The sequence below is a fragment of the Ambystoma mexicanum genome, chromosome 13 (assembly GCF_040938575.1).
Source record: "Ambystoma mexicanum isolate Mex_15411 chromosome 13, UKY_AmexF1_1, whole genome shotgun sequence".
NCBI classification, from domain to species: Eukaryota; Metazoa; Chordata; class Amphibia; order Caudata; family Ambystomatidae; genus Ambystoma; species Ambystoma mexicanum.
The window spans coordinates 54,741,535-54,769,045 of NC_090938.1; the positions used below are offsets into that span (position 1 = coordinate 54,741,535).

Here is a 27,511-nt window from a genome sequence, read left to right on the forward strand (position 1 = left end):
CCAGGACTGTATCTTAAATGATGTCACACCGTGTACAAGGGGGAAGGCAGGGCAGAAGATGCTGCTTTCAGAGTGATGAGTCCAACAGGGGATGCTTACCCCCTAAGCTCTCGCAGCTGATTGGCCACTGCACTCCCATCAGTGAGGTAGTGGAAGAAAACGGAGAGAATGGGGTATTTCTGGTCAGAAATACCTACACGGCTGCTTGAGGAAGTACCAAAGATGAAAAATTCCACCGGCCAAGCTCCTCCCTGACAGGCAGGTGAGGTGGTGGATGTGCGAGGCGCGTGCCTGCCTATTTAAGAGCATCCCTCGCTGCCCTCCAGAACAGGACCAAGTGAGAGTAAGGAGGCGCAAGAGAGCATCCCCCCAAGACAAGGTAAGGTGGGCACTCACTGCACCTGTGCCTTGCCGGTGCTGGGGTAGGGCAGTCACGGGCAGGCTGCTGGTTAAGCTGCGGTTCTCAGGTTTACAGCCCCCTAGCCAGACAGGGCCTAGCTCGGGTGGGACCAGTGGTGACCAGGGATGAGGAAATTGGTATTATGAGTCCCAAAGGCGAAATATCACGAAAAGAACACATATTGCCATTTTTAAAAAGCACATGCTAGGAATAGCTCAAGGGTACATTTTGAGACTAATGGTATTTTAAGAATTTGGCGGTACTGGTAACGTCTCTTGTTTTTTTACATAATGATAATGATGTGTTATTTATATAGCGCCTTAATCCGCACTTTACTGAGCACATATTTACATACACTATCACCCATCCGAAATTGGTGCTCATTTATCGATCTCGGAAGGATGACAGGCGGAGTTGGCTTTGCCAGGAGTCGAACCTGCGACCTGCAGAGCACGCTCAGCTCACAGTAGCGAGCGCTCAACTTGCTGAGCTATTTTACCGGCTACATAGTGCATGTTACGCCATTCCAGCAAATCCCGAGTGTCATCACTGAAACTCTTTCACTGCCTCCCCTTGTGTGGTGATAATTAGCTCCACAGAAAAGCAGCACCACCTCCAGCATTTACCGCATGCGGTAATCACCGAGTGCAGTAAATACGGAAAGACACGTGGAATTATGGGTCTCCAATAGAACAGTCCGCGTGACTCGAGATCATGCAGAACTGTCTGGGCACCTGACAATCACCGCATGCGGTAGCAGCAAATGAGCTTGGCGGTATTATCATACATCATACCGCCAAGTTCTCTATCAGGCCCTGGCTATGAGAGTGAGGTGAGGAAGGGCAGGTGTCCTGTGATGTTCTGTTTATCATCACTTTCTAATGGATATAAAGAAATTGGGTTTGCAAGAGAGGGTGCGCAATACAGGGCGTGCTGACGCAGAGGATGAGGCGGCCTTTGCAGTACACCCTCAGCCTCGGCGACACGTGATTCTGCCGTGTGCCGCCTCATCGGGGGCGTGCAGCACTTCTCCGGCACAAAAAACAAGAGGGTCCACTTCAAAATGAGACTTGCTCTCCTAGGGGGAAACACCAACCATTTCAACATGTATGGTTGACCCAAAATGGACAACCGCCTTCCCAGCAGTCTCAGCAGAGGGTCCAAGGACTGAATGGGGCCCTTGGAAGCGTGCAGCGATGGCCCTTTTAAGGGTAGAGGGGCGTGTACACGGTAATTAACTCATCCCTCTTAATTCTCTTCCGAAATATGGACTCATGGATTTAAAGATAGCGAGAGAGTTAGGTAGAGTGATAGATCGATGGATAGAAAAATTGAGAAAGAGAGAGAGACCACGAGGAAAGCAACAATTTTGAATGGGTTTAAACCATGTAAACTGTCTTTTTTGGGTGAAACTGTGCACAATAATTTAGCCTTGCGGCCCAGCTAGAGAAAGGGCTCACAGAAAACACGTCATGAAACTGAAAACGGTTGTAGGCTGATGCTGGCGAAGCGGAGATATCGAATGGTTTCAGGGCTGACCGGTGACCTTTGAACTGTAACTGGACGCCATATTGCTCCTGCGCCGGAAGTCGGTTTCCCTGCTGGCGGAAGGACTCGGAGAGTTGTACACTAGACTGTCATACCAATGCACGCAGCTCATATAAGGGCTTTATCGCCCGCCACCTAAACGATCCGGCAACTATAGAACCCTTCTGCTTTAAAAGGGCAGGACCGTTGAGAGAGGAGAGCCTGCTCCTCCAGTTTTGGAGAGGGAGAATACCTGCATTTCTGGGCAGCTCTGAAACATGCACATATAACGGGGCAGTCCCTTCCCCTCCTCGGCATGTCTATCACACTTGAGTCTGTGCTTCCTGATGTCTGAAGCACTCGGATTGCATAGGAATAGGCTCTGCACCTCTGTGGCAGTGCATAGAAACAGTCCTCTTACTGTTTATGACTTCACTTTTTAAATGTGGACACCCTAAACCGGGAGGGTAGCTCAGGGGCGACGCATTTGTCTTGGAAGCAAGACGGTGCATAGCAACACAGTTTCCAATCCCAGTCATGTGCTTAGAAAGCGGTCTCCTGTATTAAGCGTGTTGTAAAATAACTGTTATAATCTATGGACAAAATGCGCCATTCCTTTGGGTCATAGATGTGGACCTTTTTCCTCCAAATGCATTCAACATGTCCTACGTATGTACACATAAATGCCTGCACACACATACATGTGCATTCACACATACATGTGCAAATACATTCACACACCCATAGACATATGCACACATACAACATGTGCAAACACATATGCACACACCCAGAGACATGTAGGCACACATTCACACATATGAGTAGTCACACATATATTAGGCTGCTCGTTTGCAGGTGCAGCATCATCTTAAGTATTTTGCGATTCTCAGTGAAAGTCAGTCGATCCTCCGTGCATGGCACCGAGACTGCCCTGCTTGATCTTAAATATAACATGACTATTATTATTCATGGTGGTTGGTCATGCTGGCCTGTTAATGCTTTTGGATCTTTCAGCAGCATTCAGCATGGTCGACCATTCTATCTTGGTCGATCGGCTCATTGTGGGCGGCCAACGGTTCTCCTCTGTCATCGTGGGTTAAGTCCTTTCTTACTGACGGATCAGCCAGAGATTTATCTAAATCCTTTCTTACTGACAGATCAGCCAGAGTTTTCTCTAAGTCCTTTCATACTGACAGCCCAGCCAGAGTTTTCTCTAAGTCCTTTCTTACTGACAGCCCGGCCAGAGTTTTCTCTAAATCCTTTCTTACTGACAGCTCAGCCAGAGTTTTCCCTAAGTCCTTTCTTACTGACGGATCAGCCAGAGTTTTCTTTAAGTCCTTTCTTACTGACAGCCAGCCAGAGTTTTCTCTAAGTCCTTTCTTACTGACAGCTCAGCCAGAGTTTTCTCTAAATCCTTTCTTACTGACAGCTCAGCCAGAGTTTTCCCTAAGTCCTTTCTTACTGACGGATCAGCAAGAGTTTTCTCTAAGTCCTTTCTTACTGACAGCTCAGCCAGAGTTTTCTCTAAATCCTTTCTTACTGACAGCTCAGCCAGAGTTTTCTCTAAGTCCTTTCTTACTGCTGGATCAGCCAGAGTTTTCTCTAAGTCCTTTCTTACTGACAGCCCGGCCAGAGTTTTCTCTAAGTCCTTTCTTACTGACAGCTCAGCCAGAGTTTTCTCTAAGTCCTTTCTTACTGACAGCTCAGCCAGAGTTTTCTCTAAGTCCTTTCTTACTGACAGCTCAGCCAGAATTTTCTCTAAGTCCTTTCTTACTGACGGATCCGCCAGAGATTTCTCAGGGATTCACTCTTCTTCTCCAACCACTTTGACCTTTGCTGTGCCTCAGGGCATTTCGTTATCCCTTACCTTGTATAATGTCTTACGCTGGCCTTCTTTTTGACCTGTCGGATAAGCTTGTTGTCAAATATACAAACTATGCTGACACACAGATACCTCAACTGTCGGATGTTTATGAAGATGACTAGAGGGCTTTTAATTACATTTACCCGGTTATACGGGCATCAATAGTGCACAATGCATTGGCACTTAATGATTCTAAGACTGGGTTATTGACCATGGGTACTGGGACCCGTTTTAGAAACCAGGCCAACAAATATACTTCTTTCACTATTTCAAAGTGTGCCATTTTGGTGGCATCTCAGGTTCAGACCCAGGGAGTCATTTTTGATGTTGAATTGACTGTGAATCAGCACGTTAATGATCTCAGACCGGCTTGTGCATATTTTCTTAAACTTTTTCGGCACATTTTGCCTTATTTACCAGACAATACCTGTGCTATTCTAGCCCGTGCTATTATTGGGTCTAAGATCGAGTATTGTAATGGACTACTTGCTGGTACTTCACAGAACAACCATGTCAAAGCTTCGGGTCTTTCAGAATGATGCTGCGCGAGCTGCGGTTGGTCTCTCGCGTCGCGATTATGTCACTTGCTGCCTTTTGGCATTCCCTGCTAACCGCACTGCACTGTATCCCTCTAGATAGCTTCAAGGCGCCATAAAAACCTATCTATTTAATACATAGTCTGCTTCCTTCAAATTGAACTGGTACAGCTGCCTGTTTTATTGCTTTTCTGTGTTTTTTTATTTGTTCTTTCTTTTTTGTTATGTTTAGCACACTGAGGCCCATAGACATGCTGCGCCCTACAAGAAAGAAATAATAATAATAATAATAATAATAATAAACACACACATGCACACACACACGTACATGTTAAAACACATTCACACACTTGAACACACAACACACACATTCACAAATATCAATACACACACATGCATGTGCACACACACATTCACACATGAGCACACATGCACACACATAGATGTGCACACACACACATTCACACATATCAACACACATGCACACTCGTGTGCACATATTCACCCAAAAATATAAATAGTACTTATAATAAGACTAACAACAATAGTTCTCATAAATAGTATTAATAACATTTAAAATTGCATAAGAAGCTAATACTGTGAGACAGATAGGACGATGAATTGAATGGGGATGCTTTGTTATTGGGCATTGTTTCATTGATGCCGGGAGGGTAAGAGGGGACGTTTATCTGCCCGCTCCTGGAACCTGAGGATGGCACCGCAACCTCTGAACTCATTCCCATGTGCAATCCCCTCAGTAACTTATGCTCATCTTTGCTCTTTTTATTCCCAGCCTCTTATTCCGAGAATAAAAATGAAAGGTGGCGGCTTATACCTGGGCGTCCTTTCTGCGGTCATCATCTCATGCTGCCAGTTGGTGATGGCACACCGGAGGCTGCACCTGGGCCACTGCGAGTTGTCGGTGAATGTTCATGACATCAGAGAATGCTTCTCCAAAATCCGCAAAATTATCGTAAGTCCTTCCACCTGTAATCTTACTATTCGTATTAATAGCCGTTCTTCACTGCAACATAGTACTATCTATGCTGCTGTAAATCATGCTAGTACCTGTGCTGCTTTACAATACACTGCCATACTGGTATCTGTACACAGGTGCATCATATTAGTAACTGTGCTGCTTGACATTACACTGCCAGGCTGCTATCTATACACAGGTTCATCATATCCCCATATTATTACATATTAGTACCTGTGCTGCTGTCAATCATGCTAGTACCTGTGCTGCTTTACAATACACTGCCATACTGCTATCTATACACAGGTGCATCATATTAGTACCTGTGCTGCTTTACATTACACTGCCAGGCTGCTATCTATACACAGGTCCATCATATCCCCATGTTAGTACATATTAGTACCTGTGTTGCTGTCAATCATGCTAGTACCTGTGCTGCTTTGCAATACACTGCCATACTAGTATCTATACACAGGTCCATCATATCCCCATATTAGTACCTGTGCTGCTGTAAATCATGCTAGTACCTGTGCTGCTTTGCAATACACTGCCAGACTGGTATCTATACACAGGTCCATTATATCCTCATATTAGTACCTGTGCTGCTGTAAATCATGCTAGTACCTGTGCTGCTTTGCAATACACTGCCAGACTGGTATTTATACACAGGGCCATCATATCCCCATATTAGTACCTGTGCTGCTGTCAATCATGCTAGTACCTGTGCTGCTTTGCAATACACTGCCATACTGTTATCTATACACATGTCTATCATATCCTCATATTAGTACCTGTGCTGCTGTCAATCATGCTAGTACCTTTGCTGCTTTGCAATACACTGCCAGACTGTTATCTATACACAGGTCCATCATATCCTCATATTCGTACCTGTGCTGCTGTCAATAATGCTAGTACCTGTGCTGCTTTACAATACACTGCCAGACTGATATCTATACACAGGTGCATCATATAAGTACCTGTGCTGCTGTAAATCATGCTAGTACCTGTGCTGCTTTACAATACACTGCCAGATTGCTTTCTATACACAGGTCCATCATATCCCCATATTAGTACCTGTGCTGCTGTCAATCATGCTAGTACCTGTGCTGCTTTACAATACACTGCCATACTGTTATCTATACACAGGTCCATCATATCCTCATATTAGTACCTGTGCTGCTGTCAATCATGCTAGTACCTGTGCTGCTTTGCAATACACTGCCATACTGGTACATATACACAGGTCCATCATATCCCCATATTAGTACCTGTGCTGCTGTAAATCATGCTAATACCTGTGCTGCTTTGCAATACACTGCCATATTGATATCTATACACAGATGCATCATATTAGTACCTGTGCTGCTGTAAATCATGCTTGTACCTGTGCTGCTTTGCAATACACTGCCATACTGGTATCTATACACAGGTCCATCATATCCTCATATTAGTACCTGTGCTGCTGTCAATCATGCTAGTACCTGTGCTGCTTTGCAATACACTGCCAGACTGTTATCTATACACAGGTCCATCATATCCTCATATTAGTATCTGTGCTGCTGTAAATCATGCTAGTGCCTGTGCTGCTTTGCAATACACTGCCAGACTGGTATCGATACACAGGTCCATCATATCCTCATATTAGTACCTGTGCTGCTGTCAATCATGCTAGTACCTGTGCTGCTTTACAATACACTGCCAGACTGATATCTACAGACAGGTGCATCATATTAGTACCAGTGCTGCTGTAATTCAGGCTAGTACCTGTGCTGCTTTACATTACACTGCCAGACTTGTATCTATACACAGGTCCATCATATCCCCATATTAGTACATATTAGTACCTGTGCTGCTGTATATCGTGCTAGTACCTATGCTGCTTTGCAATACACTGCCATAATGGTATCTATACACAGGTCCATCATATTCCCATATTGGTACCTGTGCTGCTGTAAATCATGCTAGTACCTGTGCTGCTTTGCAATACACTGCCATACTGTTATCTATACACAGGTCCTTCATATCCCCATATTACTACCTGTGCTGCTGTAAATCATGCTAGTACCTGTGCTGCTTTACAATACACTGCCATACTGCTATCTATACACAGGTGCATCATATTAGTACCTGTGCTGCTTTACATTACACTGCCAGGCTGCTATCTATACACAGGTCCATCATATCCCCATGTTAGTACATATTAGTACCTGTGCTGCTGTCAATCATGCTAGTACCTGTGCTGCTTTGCAATACACTGCCATACTGGTATCTATACACAGGTCCACCATATCCCCATATTAGTACCTGTGCTGCTGTAAATCATGCTAGTACCTGTGCTGCTTTGCAATACACTGCCAGACTGGTATCCATACACAGGTCCATTATATCCTCATATTAGTACCTGTGCTGCTGTAAATCATGCTAGTACCTGTGCTGCTTTGCAATACACTGCCAGACTGGTATTTATACACAGGGCCATCATATCCCCATATTAGTACCTGTGCTGCTGTCAATCATGCTAGTACCTGTGCTGCTTTGCAATACACTGCCATACTGTTATCTATACACATGTCTATCATATCCTCATATTAGTACCTGTGCTGCTGTCAATCATGCTAGTACCTTTGCTGCTTTGCAATACACTGCGATACTGTTATCTATACACAGGTCCATCATATCCTCATATTAGTACCTGTGCTGCTGTCAATAATGCTAGTACCTGTGCTGCTTTACAATACACTGCCAGACTGATATCTATACACAGGTGCATCATATTAGTACCTGTGCTGCTGTAAATCATGCTAGTACCTGTGCTGCTTTACAATACACTGCCAGATTGCTATCTATACACAGGTCCATCATATCCCCATATTAGCACCTGTGCTGCTGTCAATCATGCTAGTACCTGTGCTGCTTTACAATACACTGCCATACTGTTATCTATACACAGGTCCATCATATCCTCATATTAGTACCTGTGCTGCTGTCAATCATGCTAGTACCTGTGCTGCTTTGCAATACACTGCCATACTGGTACATATACACAGGTCCATCATATCCCCATATTAGTACCTGTGCTGCTGTAAATCATGCTAATACCTGTGCTGCTTTGCAATACACTGCCATATTGATATCTATACACAGATGCATCATATTAGTACCTGTGCTGCTGTAAATCATGCTTGTACCTGTGCTGCTTTGCAATACACTGCCATACTGGTATCTATACACAGGTCCATCATATCCTCATATTAGTACCTGTGCTGCTGTCAATCATGCTAGTACCTGTGCTGCTTTGCAATACACTGCCAGACTGTTATCTATACACAGGTCCATCATATCCTCATATTAGTATCTATGCTGCTGTAAATCATGCTAGTGCCTGTGCTGCTTTGCAATACACTGCCAGACTGGTATCGATACACAGGTCCATCATATCCTCATATTAGTACCTGTGCTGCTGTCAATCATGCTAGTACCTGTGCTGCTTTACAATACACTGCCAGACTGATATCTACAGACAGGTGCATCATATTAGTACCAGTGCTGCTGTAATTCAGGCTAGTACCTGTGCTGCTTTACATTACACTGCCAGACTGGTATCTATACACAGGTCCATCATATCCCCATATTAGTACATATTAGTACCTGTGCTGCTGTATATCGTGCTAGTACCTGTGCTGCTTTGCAATACACTGCCATAATGGTATCTATACACAGGTCCATCATATTCCCATATTGGTACCTGTGCTGCTGTAAATCATGCTAGTACCTGTGCTGCTTTGCAATACACTGCCATACTGTTATCTATACACAGGTCCTTCATATCCCCATATTACTACCTGTGCTGCTGTAAATCATGCTAGTACCTGTGCTGCTTTACAATACACTGCCATACTGCTATCTATACACAGGTGCATCATATTAGTACCTGTGCTGCTTTACATTACACTGCCAGGCTGCTATCTATACACAGGTCCATCATATCCCCATGTTAGTACATATTAGTACCTGTGCTGCTGTCAATCATGCTAGTACCTGTGCTGCTTTGCAATACATTGCCATACTGGTATCTATACACAGGTCCATCAAATCCCCATATTAGTACCTGTGCTGCTGTAAACCATGCTAGTACCTGTGCTGCTTTGCAATACACTGCCAGACTGGTATCTATACACAGGTCCATCATATCCTCATATTAGTACCTGTGCTGCTGTAAATCATGCTAGTACCTGTGCTGCTTTACAATACACTGACAGATTGCTATCTATACACAGGTCCATCATATCCCCATATTAGTACCTAGCTGCTGTCAATCATGCTAGTACCTGTGCTGCTTTACAATACACTGCCATACTGTTATCTATACACAGGTCCATCATATCCTCATATTAGTACCTGTGCTGCAGTCAATCATGCTAGTACCTGTGCTGCTTTGCAATACACTGCCATACTGGTACATATACACAGGTCCATCATATCCCCATATTAGAACCTGTGCTGGTGTAAATCATGCTAATACCTGTGCTGCTTTGCAATACACTGCCATACTGTTATCTATGCACAGGTCCATCATATCCCCATATTAGTACCTGTGCTGCTGTAAATCATGCGAGTACCTGTGCTGCTTTGCAATACACTGCCATACTGTTATCTATACACAGGTCCATCATATCCACATATTAGTACCTGTGCTGCTGTAAATCATGCTAGTACCTGTGCTGCTTTACAATACACTGCCATATTGATATCTATACACAGATGCATCCTATTAGTACCTGTGCTGCTGTAAATCATGCTAGTACCTGTGCTGCTTTGCAATACACTGCCATACTGGTATCTATACACAGGTCCATCATATCCTCATATTAGTACCTGTGCTGCTGTCAATCATGCTAGTACCTGTGCTGCTTTGCAATACACTGCCAGACTGTTATGTATACACAGGTCCATCATATCCTCATATTAGTACCTGTGCTGCTGTAAATCATGCTAGTGCCTGTGCTACTTTGCAATACACTGCCAGACTGGTATCGATACACAGGTCCATCATATCCTCATATTAGTACCTGTGCTGCTGTCAATCATGCTAGTACCTGTGCTGCTTTACAATAAACTGCCAGACTGATATCTACAGACAGGTGCATCATATTAGTACCTGTGCTGCTGTAATTCAGGCTAGTACCTGTGCTGCTTTACATTACACTGCCAGACTGGTATCTATACACAGGTCCATCATATCCCCATATTAGTACATATTAGTACCTGTGCTGCTGTATATTGTGCTAGTACATGTGCTGCTTTGCAATACACTGCCATAATGGTATCTATACACAGGTCCATCATATTCCCATATTGGTACCTGTGCTGCTGTAAATCATGCTAGTACCTGTGCTGCTTTGCAATACACTGCCATACTGTTATCTATACACTGGTCCATCATATCCCCATATTAGTACCTGTGTTGCTGTAAATCATGCTAGTACCTGTGCTGATTTACAATACACTGCCATACTGGTATCTATACACAGGTCCATCATATCCCCATATTAGTACATATTAGTACCTGTGCTGCTGTATATCATGCTAGAACATGTGCTGATTTACAATACACTGCCAGATTGATATCTATACACAGGTGCATCATATTAGTACCTGTGCTGCTGTCAATCATGCTAGTACCTGTGCTGCTTTGCAATACACTGCCATACTGGTATCTATACACAGGTCCATCATATCCCCATATTAGTACATATTAGTACCTGTGCTGCTGTATATCATGCTAGAACCTGTGCTGATTTACAATACACTGCCAGATTGATATCTATACACAGGCGCATCATATTAGTACCTGTGCTGCTGTAAATCATGCTAGTACCTGTGCTGCTTTGCAATACACTGCCAGACTGGTATCTATACACAGGTCCATCATATCTCCATATTGGTACCTGTGCTGCTGTAAATCATGCTAGTACCTGTGCTGCTTTGCAATACACTGCCAGACTGGTATCTATACACAGGTCCATTATATCCTCATATTAGTACCTGTGCTGCTGTAAATCATGCTAGTACCTGTGCTGCTTTGCAATACACTGCCAGACTGGTATTTATACACAGGGCCATCATATCCCCATATTAGTACCTGTGCTTCTGTCAATCATGCTAGTACCTGTGCTGCTTTGCAATACACTGCCATACTGTTATCTATACACATGTCTATCATATCCTCATATTAGTACCTGTGCTGCTGTCAATCATGCTAGTACCTTTGCTGCTTTGCAATACACTGCCATACTGTTATCTATACACAGGTCCATCATATCCTCATATTCGTACCTGTGCTGCTGTCAATAATGCTAGTACCTGTGCTGCTTTACAATACACTGCCAGACTGATATCTATACACAGGTGCATCATATTAGTACCTGTGCTGCTGTAAATCATGCTAGTACCTGTGCTGCTTTACAATACACTGCCAGATTGCTATCTATACACAGGTCCATCATATCCCCATATTAGTACCTGTGCTGCTGTCAATCATGCTAGTACCTGTGCTGCTTTACAATACACTGCCATACTGTTATCTATACACAGGTCCATCATATCCTCATATTAGTACCTGTGCTGCTGTCAATCATGCTAGTACCTGTGCTGCTTTGCAATACACTGCCATACTGGTACATATACACAGGTCCATCATATCCCCATATTAGTACCTGTGCTGCTGTAAATCATGCTAATACCTGTGCTGCTTTGCAATACACTGCCATATTGATATCTATACACAGATGCATCATATTAGTACCTGTGCTGCTGTAAATCATGCTTGTACCTGTGCTGCATTGCAATACACTGCCATACTGGTATCTATACACAGGTCCATCATATCCTCATATTAGTACCTGTGCTGCTGTCAATCATGCTAGTACCTGTGCTGCTTTGCAATACACTGCCAGACTGTTATCTATACACAGGTCCATCATATCCTCATATTAGTATCTGTGCTGCTGTAAATCATGCTAGTGCCTGTGCTGCTTTGCAATACACTGCCAGACTGGTATCGATACACAGGTCCATCATATCCTCATATTAGTACCTGTGCTGCTGTCAATCATGCTAGTACCTGTGCTGCTTTACAATACACTGCAAGACTGATATCTACAGACAGGTGCATCATATTAGTACCAGTGCTGCTGTAATTCAGGCTAGTACCTGTGCTGCTTTACATTACACTGCCAGACTTGTATCTATACACAGGTCCATCATATCCCCATATTAGTACATATTAGTACCTGTGCTGCTGTATATCGTGCTAGTACCTATGCTGCTTTGCAATACACTGCCATAATGGTATCTATACACAGGTCCATCATATTCCCATATTGGTACCTGTGCTGCTGTAAATCATGCTAGTACCTGTGCTGCTTTGCAATACACTGCCATACTGTTATCTATACACAGGTCCTTCATATCCCCATATTACTACCTGTGCTGCTGTAAATCATGCTAGTACCTGTGCTGCTTTACAATACACTGCCATACTGCTATCTATACACAGGTGCATCATATTAGTACCTGTGCTGCTTTACATTACACTGCCAGGCTGCTATCTATACACAGGTCCATCATATCCCCATGTTAGTACATATTAGTACCTGTGCTGCTGTCAATCATGCTAGTACCTGTGCTGCTTTGCAATACACTGCCATACTGGTATCTATACACAGGTCCATCATATCCCCATATTAGTACCTGTGCTGCTGTAAATCATGCTAGTACCTGTGCTGCTTTGCAATACACTGCCAGACTGGTATCCATACACAGGTCCATTATATCCTCATATTAGTACCTGTGCTGCTGTAAATCATGCTAGTACCTGTGCTGCTTTGCAATACACTGCCAGACTGGTATTTATACACAGGGCCATCATATCCCCATATTAGTACCTGTGCTGCTGTCAATCATGCTAGTACCTGTGCTGCTTTGCAATACACTGCCATACTGTTATCTATACACATGTCGATCATATCCTCATATTAGTACCTGTGCTGCTGTCAATCATGCTAGTACCTTTGCTGCTTTGCAATACACTGCGATACTGTTATCTATACACAGGTCCATCATATCCTCATATTAGTACCTGTGCTGCTGTCAATAATGCTAGTACCTGTGCTGCTTTACAATACACTGCCAGACTGATATCTATACACAGGTGCATCATATTAGTACCTGTGCTGCTGTAAATCATGCTAGTACCTGTGCTGCTTTACAATACACTGCCAGATTGCTATCTATACACAGGTCCATCATATCCCCATATTAGCACCTGTGCTGCTGTCAATCATGCTAGTACCTGTGCTGCTTTACAATACACTGCCATACTGTTATCTATACACAGGTCCATCATATCCTCATATTAGTACCTGTGCTGCTGTCAATCATGCTAGTACCTGTGCTGCTTTGCAATACACTGCCATACTGGTACATATACACAGGTCCATCATATCCCCATATTAGTACCTGTGCTGCTGTAAATCATGCTAATACCTGTGCTGCTTTGCAATACACTGCCATATTGATATCTATACACAGATGCATCATATTAGTACCTGTGCTGCTGTAAATCATGCTTGTACCTGTGCTGCTTTGCAATACACTGCCATACTGGTATCTATACACAGGTCCATCATATCCTCATATTAGTACCTGTGCTGCTGTCAATCATGCTAGTACCTGTGCTGCTTTGCAATACACTGCCAGACTGTTATCTATACACAGGTCCATCATATCCTCATATTAGTATCTATGCTGCTGTAAATCATGCTAGTGCCTGTGCTGCTTTGCAATACACTGCCAGACTGGTATCGATACACAGGTCCATCATATCCTCATATTAGTACCTGTGCTGCTGTCAATCATGCTAGTACCTGTGCTGCTTTACAATACACTGCCAGCCTGATATCTACAGACAGGTGCATCATATTAGTACCAGTGCTGCTGTAATTCAGGCTAGTACCTGTGCTGCTTTACATTACACTGCCAGACTGGTATCTATACACAGGTCCATCATATCCCCATATTAGTACATATTAGTACCTGTGCTGCTGTATATCGTGCTAGTACCTGTGCTGCTTTGCAATACACTGCCATAATGGTATCTATACACAGGTCCATCATATTCCCATATTGGTACCTGTGCTGCTGTAAATCATGCTAGTACCTGTGCTGCTTTGCAATACACTGCCATACTGTTATCTATACACAGGTCCTTCATATCCCCATATTACTACCTGTGCTGCTGTAAATCATGCTAGTACCTGTGCTGCTTTACAATACACTGCCATACTGCTATCTATACACAGGTGCATCATATTAGTACCTGTGCTGCTTTACATTACACTGCCAGGCTGCTATCTATACACAGGTCCATCATATCCCCATGTTAGTACATATTAGTACCTGTGCTGCTGTCAATCATGCTAGTACCTGTGCTGCTTTGCAATACATTGCCATACTGGTATCTATACACAGGTCCATCAAATCCCCATATTAGTACCTGTGCTGCTGTAAACCATGCTAGTACCTGTGCTGCTTTGCAATACACTGCCAGACTGGTATCTATACACAGGTCCATCATATCCTCATATTAGTACCTGTGCTGCTGTAAATCATGCTAGTACCTGTGCTGCTTTACAATACACTGCCAGATTGCTATCTATACACATGTCCATCATATCCCCATATTAGTAGCTAGCTGCTGTCAATCATGCTAGTACCTGTGCTGCTTTACAATACACTGCCATACTGTTATCTATACACAGGTCCATCATATCCTCATATTAGTACCTGTGCTGCAGTCAATCATGCTAGTACCTGTGCTGCTTTGCAATACACTGCCATACTGGTACATATACACAGGTCCATCATATACCCATATTAGAACCTGTGCTGGTGTAAATCATGCTAATACCTGTGCTGCTTTGCAATACACTGCCATACTGTTATCTATGCACAGGTCCATCATATCCCCATATTAGTACCTGTGCTGCTGTAAATCATGCGAGTACCTGTGCTGCTTTGCAATACACTGCCATACTGGTATCTATACACAGGTCCATCATATCCTCATATTAGTACCTGTGCTGCTGTCAATCATGCTAGTACCTGTGCTGCTTTGCAATACACTGCCAGACTGTTATGTATACACAGGTCCATCATATCCTCATATTAGTACCTGTGCTGCTGTAAATCATGCTAGTGCCTGTGCTACTTTGCAATACACTGCCAGACTGGTATCGATACACAGGTCCATCATATCCTCATATTAGTACCTGTGCTGCTGTCAATCATGCTAGTACCTGTGCTGCTTTACAATAAACTGCCAGACTGATATCTACAGACAGGTGCATCATATTAGTACCTGTGCTGCTGTAATTCAGGCTAGTACCTGTGCTGCTTTACATTACACTGCCAGACTGGTATCTATACACAGGTCCATCATATCCCCATATTAGTACATATTAGTACCTGTGCTGCTGTATATTGTGCTAGTACCTGTGCTGCTTTGCAATACACTGCCATAATGGTATCTATACACAGGTCCATCATATTCCCATATTGGTACCTGTGCTGCTGTAAATCATGCTAGTACCTGTGCTGCTTTGCAATACACTGCCATACTGTTATCTATACACTGGTCCATCATATCCCCATATTAGTACCTGTGTTGCTGTAAATCATGCTAGTACCTGTGCTGATTTACAATACACTGCCATACTGGTATCTATACACAGGTTCATCATATCCCCATATTAGTACATATTAGTACCTGTGCTGCTGTATATCATGCTAGAACCTGTGCTGATTTACAATACACTGCCAGATTGATATCTATACACAGGCGCATCATATTAGTACCTGTGCTGCTGTAAATCATGCTAGTACCTGTGCTGCTTTGCAATACACTGCCATACTGGTATCTATACACAGGTCCATCATATCCCCATATTAGTACATATTAGTACCTGTGCTGCTGTATATCATGCTAGAACCTGTGCTGATTTACAATACACTGCCAGATTGATATCTATACACAGGCGCATCATATTAGTACCTGTGCTGCTGTAAATCATGCTAGTACCTGTGCTGCTTTGCAATACACTGCCAGACTGGTATCTATACACAGGTCCATCATATCCCCATATTGGTACCTGTGCTGCTGTAAATCATGCTAGTACCTGTGCTGCTTTGCAATACACTGCCATACTGTTATCTATACACAGGTCCATCATATCCCCATATTAGTACCTGTGCTGCTGTAAATCATGCTAGTACCTGCGCTGCTTTACAATACACTGCCATACTGTTATCTATACACAGGTCCATCATATCCTCATATTAGTACCTGTGCTGCAGTCAATCATGCTAGTACCTGTGCTGCTTTGCAATACACTGCCATACTGGTACATATACACAGGTCCATCATATACCCATATTAGAACCTGTGCTGGTGTAAATCATGCTAATACCTGTGCTGCTTTGCAATACACTGCCATACTGTTATCTATGCACAGGTCCATCATATCCCCATATTAGTACCTGTGCTGCTGTAAATCATGCGAGTACCTGTGCTGCTTTGCAATACACTGCCATACTGGTATCTATACACAGGTCCATCATATCCTCATATTAGTACCTGTGCTGCTGTCAATCATGCTAGTACCTGTGCTGCTTTGCAATACACTGCCAGACTGTTATGTATACACAGGTCCATCATATCCTCATATTAGTACCTGTGCTGCTGTAAATCATGCTAGTGCCTGTGCTACTTTGCAATACACTGCCAGACTGGTATCGATACACAGGTCCATCATATCCTCATATTAGTACCTGTGCTGCTGTCAATCATGCTAGTACCTGTGCTGCTTTACAATAAACTGCCAGACTGATATCTACAGACAGGTGCATCATATTAGTACCCGTGCTGCTGTAATTCAGGCTAGTACCTGTGCTGCTTTACATTACACTGCCAGACTGGTATCTATACACAGGTCCATCATATCCCCATATTAGTACATATTAGTACCTGTGCTGCTGTATATTGTGCTAGTACCTGTGCTGCTTTGCAATACACTGCCATAATGGTATCTATACACAGGTCCATCATATTCCCATATTGGTACCTGTGCTGCTGTAAATCATGCTAGTACCTGTGCTGCTTTGCAATACACTGCCATACTGTTATCTATACACTGGTCCATCATATCCCCATATTAGTACCTGTGTTGCTGTAAATCATGCTAGTACCTGTGCTGATTTACAATACACTGCCATACTGGTATCTATACACAGGTCCATCATATCCCCATATTAGTACATATTAGTACCTGTGCTGCTGTATATCATGCTAGAACCTGTGCTGATTTACAATACACTGCCAGATTGATATCTATACACAGGCGCATCATATTAGTACCTGTGCTGCTGTAAATCATGCTAGTACCTGTGCTGCTTTGCAATACACTGCCATACTGGTATCTATACACAGGTCCATCATATCCCCATATTAGTACATATTAGTACCTGTGCTGCTGTATATCATGCTAGAACCTGTGCTGATTTACAATACACTGCCAGATTGATATCTATACACAGGCGCATCATATTAGTACCTGTGCTGCTGTAAATCATGCTAGTACCTGTGCTGCTTTGCAATACACTGCCAGACTGGTATCTATACACAGGTCCATCATATCCCCATATTGGTACCTGTGCTGCTGTAAATCATGCTAGTACCTGTGCTGCTTTGCAATACACTGCCATACTGTTATCTATACACAGGTCCATCATATCCCCATATTAGTACCTGTGCTGCTGTAAATCATGCTAGTACCTGCGCTGCTTTACAATACACTGCCAGATTGATATCTATACACAGGTGCATCATATTAGTACCTGTGCTGCTGTAAATCATGCTAGTACATGTGCTGCTTTGCAATACACTGCCATACTGGTATCTATACACAGGTCCATCATATCCCCATATTAGTACATATTAGTACCTGTGCTGCTGTATATCATGCTAGTACCTGTGCTGATTTACAATACACTGCCAGATTTATATCTATACACAGGTGCATCATATTAGTACCTGTGCTGCTGTAAATCATGCTAGTACCTGTGCTGCTTTGCAATACACTGCCAGACTGGTATCTATACACAGGTCCATCATATCCCCATATTGGTACCTGTGCTGCTGTAAATCATGCTAGTACCTGTGCTGATTTGCAATACACTGCCAGACTGATATCTATGCACAGGTGCATCATATTAGTACCTGTGCTGCTGTCAATCATGCTAGTACCTGTGCTGCTGTAAATCATGCTAGTGCCTGCACCTCATGTAATGTCCATAATACTGTTATAGTCTCTGCACTACAGTACATCACACACACCTATGCTGCTGAAAATCATACCAGTGGCTGTGCTGCAGTCCATCACGCTAATATAGTGTTTGCACTGCAGTACATCACACTCACTTTAGCTGCAAAAAATCATACTAGTGTCTGTGCTGCAGTCCATCATACTATTATAGTGTATACACTGCTGTACATCACACTAACCTATGCTGCAGAAAATCATACTAGTGTGTGTGCTGCAGTCCACAACGCTAATATAGTGTATACACTGCAGTACATCACACATACCTATGCTGCAGAAAAACATACTAGTGTCTGTGCTGCAGTCCATCATAGTATTATAGTACCTGCACTGCAGTACATCACACTCACATACGCTGCAAAAAATCATAGCAGGGTGTGTGCTGCAGTACATCATACTATTATAGTGTATACACTGCAGTACATCACACTAACCTATGCTGCAGAAAATCGTACTAGTGTCAGCGCTGCAGTCCAGCACGCTAATATAGTGTTTGCACTGCAGTACATCACACTAACCTATGCTGCAGAAAAGCATACTAGAGTCTATGCTGCAGTCCACCATACTATTGCAGTATCTGCACTGCAGCACACCACACGCACCTATGCTGCAAAAAATCATACTAGTGTCTGTGCTGCAGTCCATCATACTATTATAGTATCTGCACTGCAATACATCACACTAACCTATGCTGCAGAAAATCATACTAGTGTGTGCTGCAGTTCATCAGACTATTATAGTTTTTGCACTGCAGTACATCACACTAACCTATGCTGCAGAAAAGCATACTAGAGTCTGTACTGCAGTCCACCACACTATTCTAGTATCTGCACTTCAGTACATCACACTCATCTATGCTGCAGAAAAACACACCAGTGGCTGTGCTGCAGTCCATCATACTATTATAGTATCTGCACTGCAGTACATCACACACACCTATGATGCAGAAAATCATACTAGTGTGTATGCTGCAGTCCATCATACTATTATAGTGTATACACTGCAGTACATCACACACACCTATGCTGCAGAAAATCATATTAGTGTGTGTGCTGCAGTCCACAACGCTAATATAGTGTATACACTGCAGTACATCAGATACAATTATGCTGCAGAAAATCATACTAGTGGCTGTGCTGCAGTCCATCACGCTAATATAGTGTTTGCACTGCAGTACATCACACTCACCTATGCTGCAAAAAATCATACTAGTTTCTGTGCTGCAGTCCATCACGCTAATATAGTGTTTGCACTGCAGTACATCACACTAACCTATGCTGCAGAAAAGCATACCAGTGTCTGTGCTGCAGTCCATCATACTATTATAGTATCTGCACTGCAGTACATCACACTCACCTATGCTGAAAAAAATCATACTTGTGTGTGTGCTGCAGTCCATCATACTATTATAGTGTTTGTGCTGCAGTACATCACACTAACCTATGCTGCAGAAAATCATACTAGTGTGTGTGCTGCAGTCCATCATACTATTATAGTGTTTGCGCTGCAGTACATCACACTAACCTATGCTGCAGAAAATCATACTAGTATGTGTGCTGCAGTCCATCATACTATTATAGTGTTTGCGCTGCAGTACATCACACACACCTATGATGCAGAAAAGCATACTAGTGTCTGTGCTGCAGTCCATCATAGCATTATAGTGTCTGCACTGCAGTACATCACACTCACCTATGCTGCAGAAAATCAAACTAGTGTGTGTACTGCAGTCAATCATACTATTATAGTGTATACACTGCTTTACATCACACACACATATGCTGCAGAAAATCATACTGGTGTGTGTGTTGCAGTCCATCATACTAGTATAGTGTATACACTGCAGTACATCACACCCACCTATTCTGCAGAAAATCAAACTAGTGTGTGTACTGCAGTCAATCATACTATTATAGTGTATACACTGCTTTACATCACACACACATATGCTGCAGAAAATCATACTAGTGTGTGTGTTGCAGTCCATCATACTAGTATAGTGTTTGCACTGCAGTACATCACACTCACCTATGCTGCAACAAATCGTATTGGTGTATGTGCTGCAGTCCATCATACTATTATAGTGTATACACTGCAGTACATCACACACACCTATGCTGCAGAAAATCCTAAAAATCATACTAGTTTGTGTGCTGCAGTCCACAACGGTAATATAGTGTTTGCATAGCAGTACACCACACTCACCTATGTTGCAGAAAATCGTACTAGTCTCCGTGCTGCAGTCCATCATACTATTATAGTGTACACACTGAAGTACATCACACAACTAAGCTGCAGAAAATCATACTAGTGTGTGTGCTGCAGTCCACAACGCTAATATAGTGTTTGCATTGCAGTACATCACACTCACCTATGCTGCAACAAATCATACTAGTGTCTGTGCTGCAGTCCATCATACTATTATAGTGTATACACTGCAGTAGATCACACTACCCTATGCTGCAGAAAAGCATACTAGTGTCTGTGCGGCAGTCCATCATACTATTATAGTATCTGCACTGCAGTACATGACACTCACCTATGCTGCAAAAATCATACTAGTGTGTGTGCTGCAGTCCATCATACTATTATAGTATCTGCACTGCAGTACATCACACTCACCTATGCTGCAGAAAATCATACTAGTGTCTGTGCTGCAGTCCATCATACTATTACAGTGTATACACTGCAGTAGATCACACTAACCTATGCTGCAGAAAAGCATACTAGTGTCTGTGCGGCAGTCCATCATACTATTATAGTATCTGCACTGCAGTACATGACACTCACCTATGCTGCAAAAATCATACTAGTGTCTGTGCTGCAGTCCATCATACTATTATAGTATCTGCACTGCAGTACATGACACTCACCTATGCTGCATCAAATCATACTTGTGTCTGTGCTGCAGTCCATCATACTATTATTGTGTTTGCACTGCAGTGCATGACACTCACCTATGCTTCAAAAATCACACTAGTATCTGTGCTGCAGTCCATCATACTATTATAGTATCTGCACTGCAGTACATCACACTCACCTATGCTGCATCAAATCATACTTGTGTCTGTGCTGCAGTCCATCATACTATTATTGTGTTTGCACTGCAGTACATCACACTCACCTATGCTGCATCAAATCATACTTGTGTCTGTGCTGCAGTCCATCATACTATTATTCTGTTTGCACTGCATTACATGATACTCACAGAATGTGTGCCCCACTGCTTGAGAATTGCAGTGCGATTAACCATGATATTGCAGTGGGATTGCAGTATTTGCCTGCCTTTGTTATGGAATTCTAAACGGTAAATGGAAACTGAGATGTTGGTGTCAGGGTTGTGGATATCGTGTGTGACAATGGGTGGTCGTTGAGGAGTATCTGCAGAGCTGGATAAGTTCATTCAGCTTCTACTGCTACTCGGAGTGGGTAACTGTCCCGTCACTGCACCGAGCCTCGTGGCACTGCCATGACACTAACATGTCCCTTTGTCTTTCTCCGCCCCCAGCAATCACAAGATGAAAACGATGACCTGAGAATTGTGGAGAAGTCGTCTCTGCAGGAAGTCAGGGTATGTTTCTGCAATTAAAAAAAATAAAAAAAATAAACACTTGTTCGACAACTTTGAAGTTTTGAAAACATTTTTTAGTTCAAAATTATGCACAAACCAAATTCACTGATCTCTAGGCAGAAATTAAATAAGGGCCTGCATTTCATCACTTTAACCACCAACACATCACTTATTGTCCATGGTTCCTACACTTTTCCATGACTATGAAGCTTCATGCAAAGGCATAGAACTTCGCCACTCATTTCTCTGCTGGCCAATAAGATCCACCTGTTATTACAACAGTCTTTTGTCTGTGAAAGTTTCTTTGCCAGACATGTTTTCGTCTGAGTATCCAATTTGTTCGCAAGTGCTTTGCAAACTTTTATTTGCAGAGTTTGCAAAGTTCGAGCCAGTTTGCATCTATTCTGACCTCTGAGACAAGGCAGGAGACCCCAAAATGTTATTTTGAAAAAGAAGAGATGACTCCCGGCTGACCCAGTCATACTTTAAGAAATGTGTGCACTAATCTTTCATTTAGAAAAGCAAGTTTATAGAAGCCGCCTTTCACATTGTGTCTCTCTTCAAACATGTATAACATTGTCAACGACCTTTCAAATGTTAACTTGGCTGCCCACATGCCTTTCACTACAGGGACTACACTGCAAAGCAAATTATTATTTTTGTAAATAAATGTGATTTGTTTTACACATTTCGCCAAAGCAATTGCACTCTTTGCAGTGTAGTGCCATTTGGGTTGAAAAGCAGTTCACATGAACACATACTATTTTAGCCCCACAAATACAATATGGAATGCAAGTTGACAATACGGCTCAGAGTTTCACAAGCCAAGGTGTAGCGTCCTTTGGCCCATAGGGGGCGGTAAGACTGCAGGGAGGAGAAGGTGCAGCCATCTTCTGACAGGGGACTTAGGCTGCTGATCCTCAAGGCATTAAGAGATTACATTATGTGTTGGTTGGGGGCGGGGTTGGCTGTCTCAAAAGAACACTAGAGCGCCTGGCCTGCAGCTTTGCACCATGTTATGCTTGAAGGCAATATTGCCCACCCATGTGGGGAGTAAGACTGCATGTGGGACGTCACCCTTGTAACATGGCCTTGCCTCTTTCAGCCCGAGGAGCGGTGCTGCCTCCTGCGACACCTGCTGCGGTTCTACATGCATCAGGTCTTCAGAAACTGCAACTCGAACGACCACCACCTGCGCCGGACGGTCAGCCATATTGCCAACAGCTTCCTCAGCATGAAGAAGGACTTGAGCCTCTGTGTGAGTACAAGAGCGGTGGCGCTGCTGCCGCAAACTGTGGGATCCAGACCCCCAAATTAGGGTGGAAGAAAAGAGAGCTGAGTGACTCAGAATGAATGAACTGCAGGCGTTACCGCAAGCTATGGATGGGTGCTAGGAACCAAACGTGGTTACACAAAGATACAGCAAGCTTTGGAGTCAGTTCACCTCAAAGCAGTCTAGATTTGCAAGCAAAATGTGCCCACCTTTAGCAAAAAACAACATGTCTTACTACTTGCCTGGCATACCACCTTTATCAAAAGACAACATTTGTTACTACTTGCCCGGCATACCACCTCTAGAAACGATAACATTTTTACTATTTGTCTGGCAAACCACCTCTAGCAAGACACAGCATTTCTTACTACTTGCCTAGCATACCTCCTTAAGCAAGGGACATCATTTCTTAATACTTGCCTGGTATACTTCCTCTAGCAAAAGACAACATTTTTTTTACTACTTGTCTGGCATACCAACTCTAGCAAGATACATTTCTTAACACTTGTTGGGCATACCACCTCTAGCAAGGGCCAACATTACTTACTACTTGGCTGACATACCACTGCTATCATAAGACAACATTTCCTACTACTCGCCTGGCATACCACCTCTAGCAAAAGTCAACATGTTTTACTACTCGCCTGGCATACCATCTTTATTAAAAGACAACATTTCTTACTCCTTGCCTGGCATACTACCTCTAGCAAACGACATTTCTTACTACTTGCCTGACATTACATCTCTAGCAAGAGACAACATTTCTTACCACTTGCCTGCATTGCCACCTCTAGCAAGGGACAACATGTCTTACGACTAGCCTGGCATGCTAGGCCTAGAAAAATACATCATTTCTTACTACTTGCCTGGCATACCACCTCTAGCAAGGGACAACGGCCCTCATTACGACCCTGGCGGAAATCGAAAAACGATGGCGGAAATGCAATACCGCCATCGAATAGCGCTCGGTGCGACTATGACCCGTCACCGCAAAGTACGAAGCCATTAGCGACACCGTAGTGAACGCCAACGCTAACTGCACCAAGCACGCGCGCGCGCGCCATGCCAAACCGCAAACACCACCATGGTGCAACGGTACGCCAATTCCGACCCTAGCGGACATGTACCTAACGCCATCAGGCATGGCGGAATGTACCATTCCGCCATGGCGAGAAGTACGGCATCGCGAATCAACCGTAAACGGCCCCACTGAGTGCCTGTACACCGCTCCCTGCCCACAAAGTACAACTCCCCGTAGGTGCAATGAAGCCACAATGCAACCATTGAAATGTACAAGTCACCCATGCATGCCAACGAACAAAATAAACACAAGAGGGGCCAATGGGAGCTGCAGGGCACAGATGGCACGAATACAGAAGCCATCCCAATGGACATGACCACAGTCCCCCACCAAGAAACGCACGCAAACACAGGCACCTGTGACCAGCAATATTCCGAAAACCACATCATTCAACCAGTCCACCTGGCTGACCGGCATCTGTTACACAAAACCCAATCCCCCGCCCCTGAGCATGACAACATTCAAACTGGCATATTGGCAGCCCCCATCCCTGACCTCACTGGGCTTCGTAGGCAAACGCGCACAGCACAGTACCACGCAACTAAACCCCGAAGCTGGAACCCAATGCAGATCTCCTCACAATACATCGCCCCCCAAATAGGCATATGCCACATCACTTGCAAAGAAAAACGCTACACGGGCCAAATCAGAATAGAAATTTTATGCACATCAAAATCACAAAGCACATACAGCCATCAGGCCATGAACTCCAAAACACTAATCACCATTGTGGGCTGCTTCCGCAAGAAATGACCAGCCACTACCTGTGTGTCGCCCTGTTCCCCCATGGTACACAGAGCCACATTCACGTACGAAAAGGCAACATGGAAGCGCACAGAACCGCAGGGCCGTCCCAATGGGGAGGCACTAGTCCAGCTGAAAGGCCGAAATGTTGCTCCGAGCCACCAGTACTGCGTAAGGGCATGTGGCCCATTGGCGATCGTCCCATAAGATCGTAATGCTGCTCCACTGATTAACACGAAGCAGCAGGTGTCGGGAGTAAAATCCATCTGCAGGAGTGGCATACAGATGGCAGTGGCAAAAGGGGAGGAGATACCTGTCAACCAAAAGAAAAGAAAAAGAACAGAATGGCCATCAGAACTACATACCAACAACTCACTTCAATGATCACACGAAATCCACAGCCATATGCATGCTAGCCCACTCCAAAGGAACATCACCACCCCAAAACCACTTGCGACTCATAACCATCTATATCGAGGTGCAAACACCATCACAAACGAGTGTCTGAGGGCGCCTCGAGACAGGGAGGGCTCAACAAGGCCAGATGGACGATGGTCCCACTATGGCAGCCCTGCATCACATAGCGTAGGGGAGGCGGATAGATCCCAAGAAGCCCTGTACATGGCAAACTCTGTATCAAATCACCTGCCCATGCATCCATCCATCATTCCCTCATCCCGGGATCAAAATGCCTGAATAATTACTCACATAACATTAGAAACATCCATTGAGTCTGTGCGTTATGCAGCCTGCTAAATCCACAGTGCCCCAGCCCGTAATTCCAGTGTTGTGAAGTAACATGTATTTGGGAACGGACGGCCTCATCGCCCACGTAGCTATTGCGCATCCCAAACTATTCATATCAATCATTGCTCCCTCGCCATGGGCCCTGTCTCAAGGACATAGAACAATAGAACGTTACATTTGCAGTCAGACCTGTGGGCATCTCCTCGCCGCTAGCTGGAAACCGAAAGCGCCGCCCTTCGAATTCCTCATTTGCAACATCACGTCGAAAAGGCATCTGTGGCCGTTTGAAATCACTAATTATTCCATCGAGTGCGGCTGTGTGTGAAAATGGCAACTGCCTTCACCCACGAATGGGACGCCCCGCCCGTCGTTGCAACTCGGTACAGTGATGCATGAGGGCCCACCGTTACTCGAGTACTACGTCCCACTGACCCCTCACAAGTCTGTTCGCGACTGCACAGATAGTATGTGAAACAATGGGACCACAGCAGAATGAACATATCAACCAATCTTACACGGCCATCGGGTACAAATACATGATTGCAATAGCAAGATACAATTCCCCGAATTGCAGCGTTGTGCGCGGGACGTGCTCGGCCAAAGGGGAGAGCAGTTTGCACAGGTGGAATCAATCACCACAGGTGGAGGCCATACAGCCTGAAAACACATAAATTGCACAGCCAGTCTCCTCCCACAACCACACCGAAATGCTACCGGCAGGACTCGCGATGTTGGCCCTGGGGGACCTGATAGCACTGCAAGTGCTCCGACTCCAAGAAGTAGACGAACACCAACTACAACCAGCCGCACGGAGGAGACGCAGGAGGAGGAGGAGGCCAAGGCAGGGCCAGCAAGGCCCACCAGCACAGCCACTACCACCACGCAGGCAGCCCGCAATTCAACGCCTCCGAGCACATCCGTTCAACCTCACTGATGAGCAGATCCACACCCTCTACCGTCTGGACCGGGACACCATAGCCGCCATTGTGGACATGACACAGGCTGACCTTGTCAGCATGATAGATAGCCTAACCGCCATCCCACCCCTACTGAAGGTGGTGTCTGTACTCCACTTCCTGGCCACAGGCACCTACCAGCACACAGTCGGACAGTTGCATGGCATTTCTCAGCCACTGTTCTCACGGACACTATTGCAAGTGCTCGATGCCCTCCTGAAGCACGCAGACGACTACATCTCTCTACCACGCTCGGAGCAGGAAATAACCAACACAAAAGTGGGATTCCATGCACTTGCCGGCATACCGGGTTGCATTGGTGCCATCGACTGCACCCATGTTGAATTGGTCGTCCCACATGCCATGGAGGCCCAGTACCGCAACCGAAAACAAT

At 44.2% G+C, this 27,511-nt stretch overlaps 1 protein-coding gene across 1 annotated transcript in view; it reads left to right on the plus strand.

Moving 5' to 3' along the window:
* The first annotated feature begins 299 nt into the window (after positions 1-299).
* LOC138520839 (interleukin-20-like) overlaps positions 300-27,511 on the plus strand; it is a 42,475-nt gene continuing 15,263 nt past the window's right edge. The window contains exons 1-4 of the mRNA XM_069633192.1: positions 300-379; positions 5,124-5,303; positions 22,254-22,316; positions 23,422-23,574. Of these exons, the coding sequence (XP_069489293.1) occupies positions 5,145-5,303; positions 22,254-22,316; positions 23,422-23,574 (375 nt within the window). The 5' untranslated portion in view covers positions 300-379; positions 5,124-5,144. The remainder of the gene's footprint in view (positions 380-5,123; positions 5,304-22,253; positions 22,317-23,421; positions 23,575-27,511) is intronic.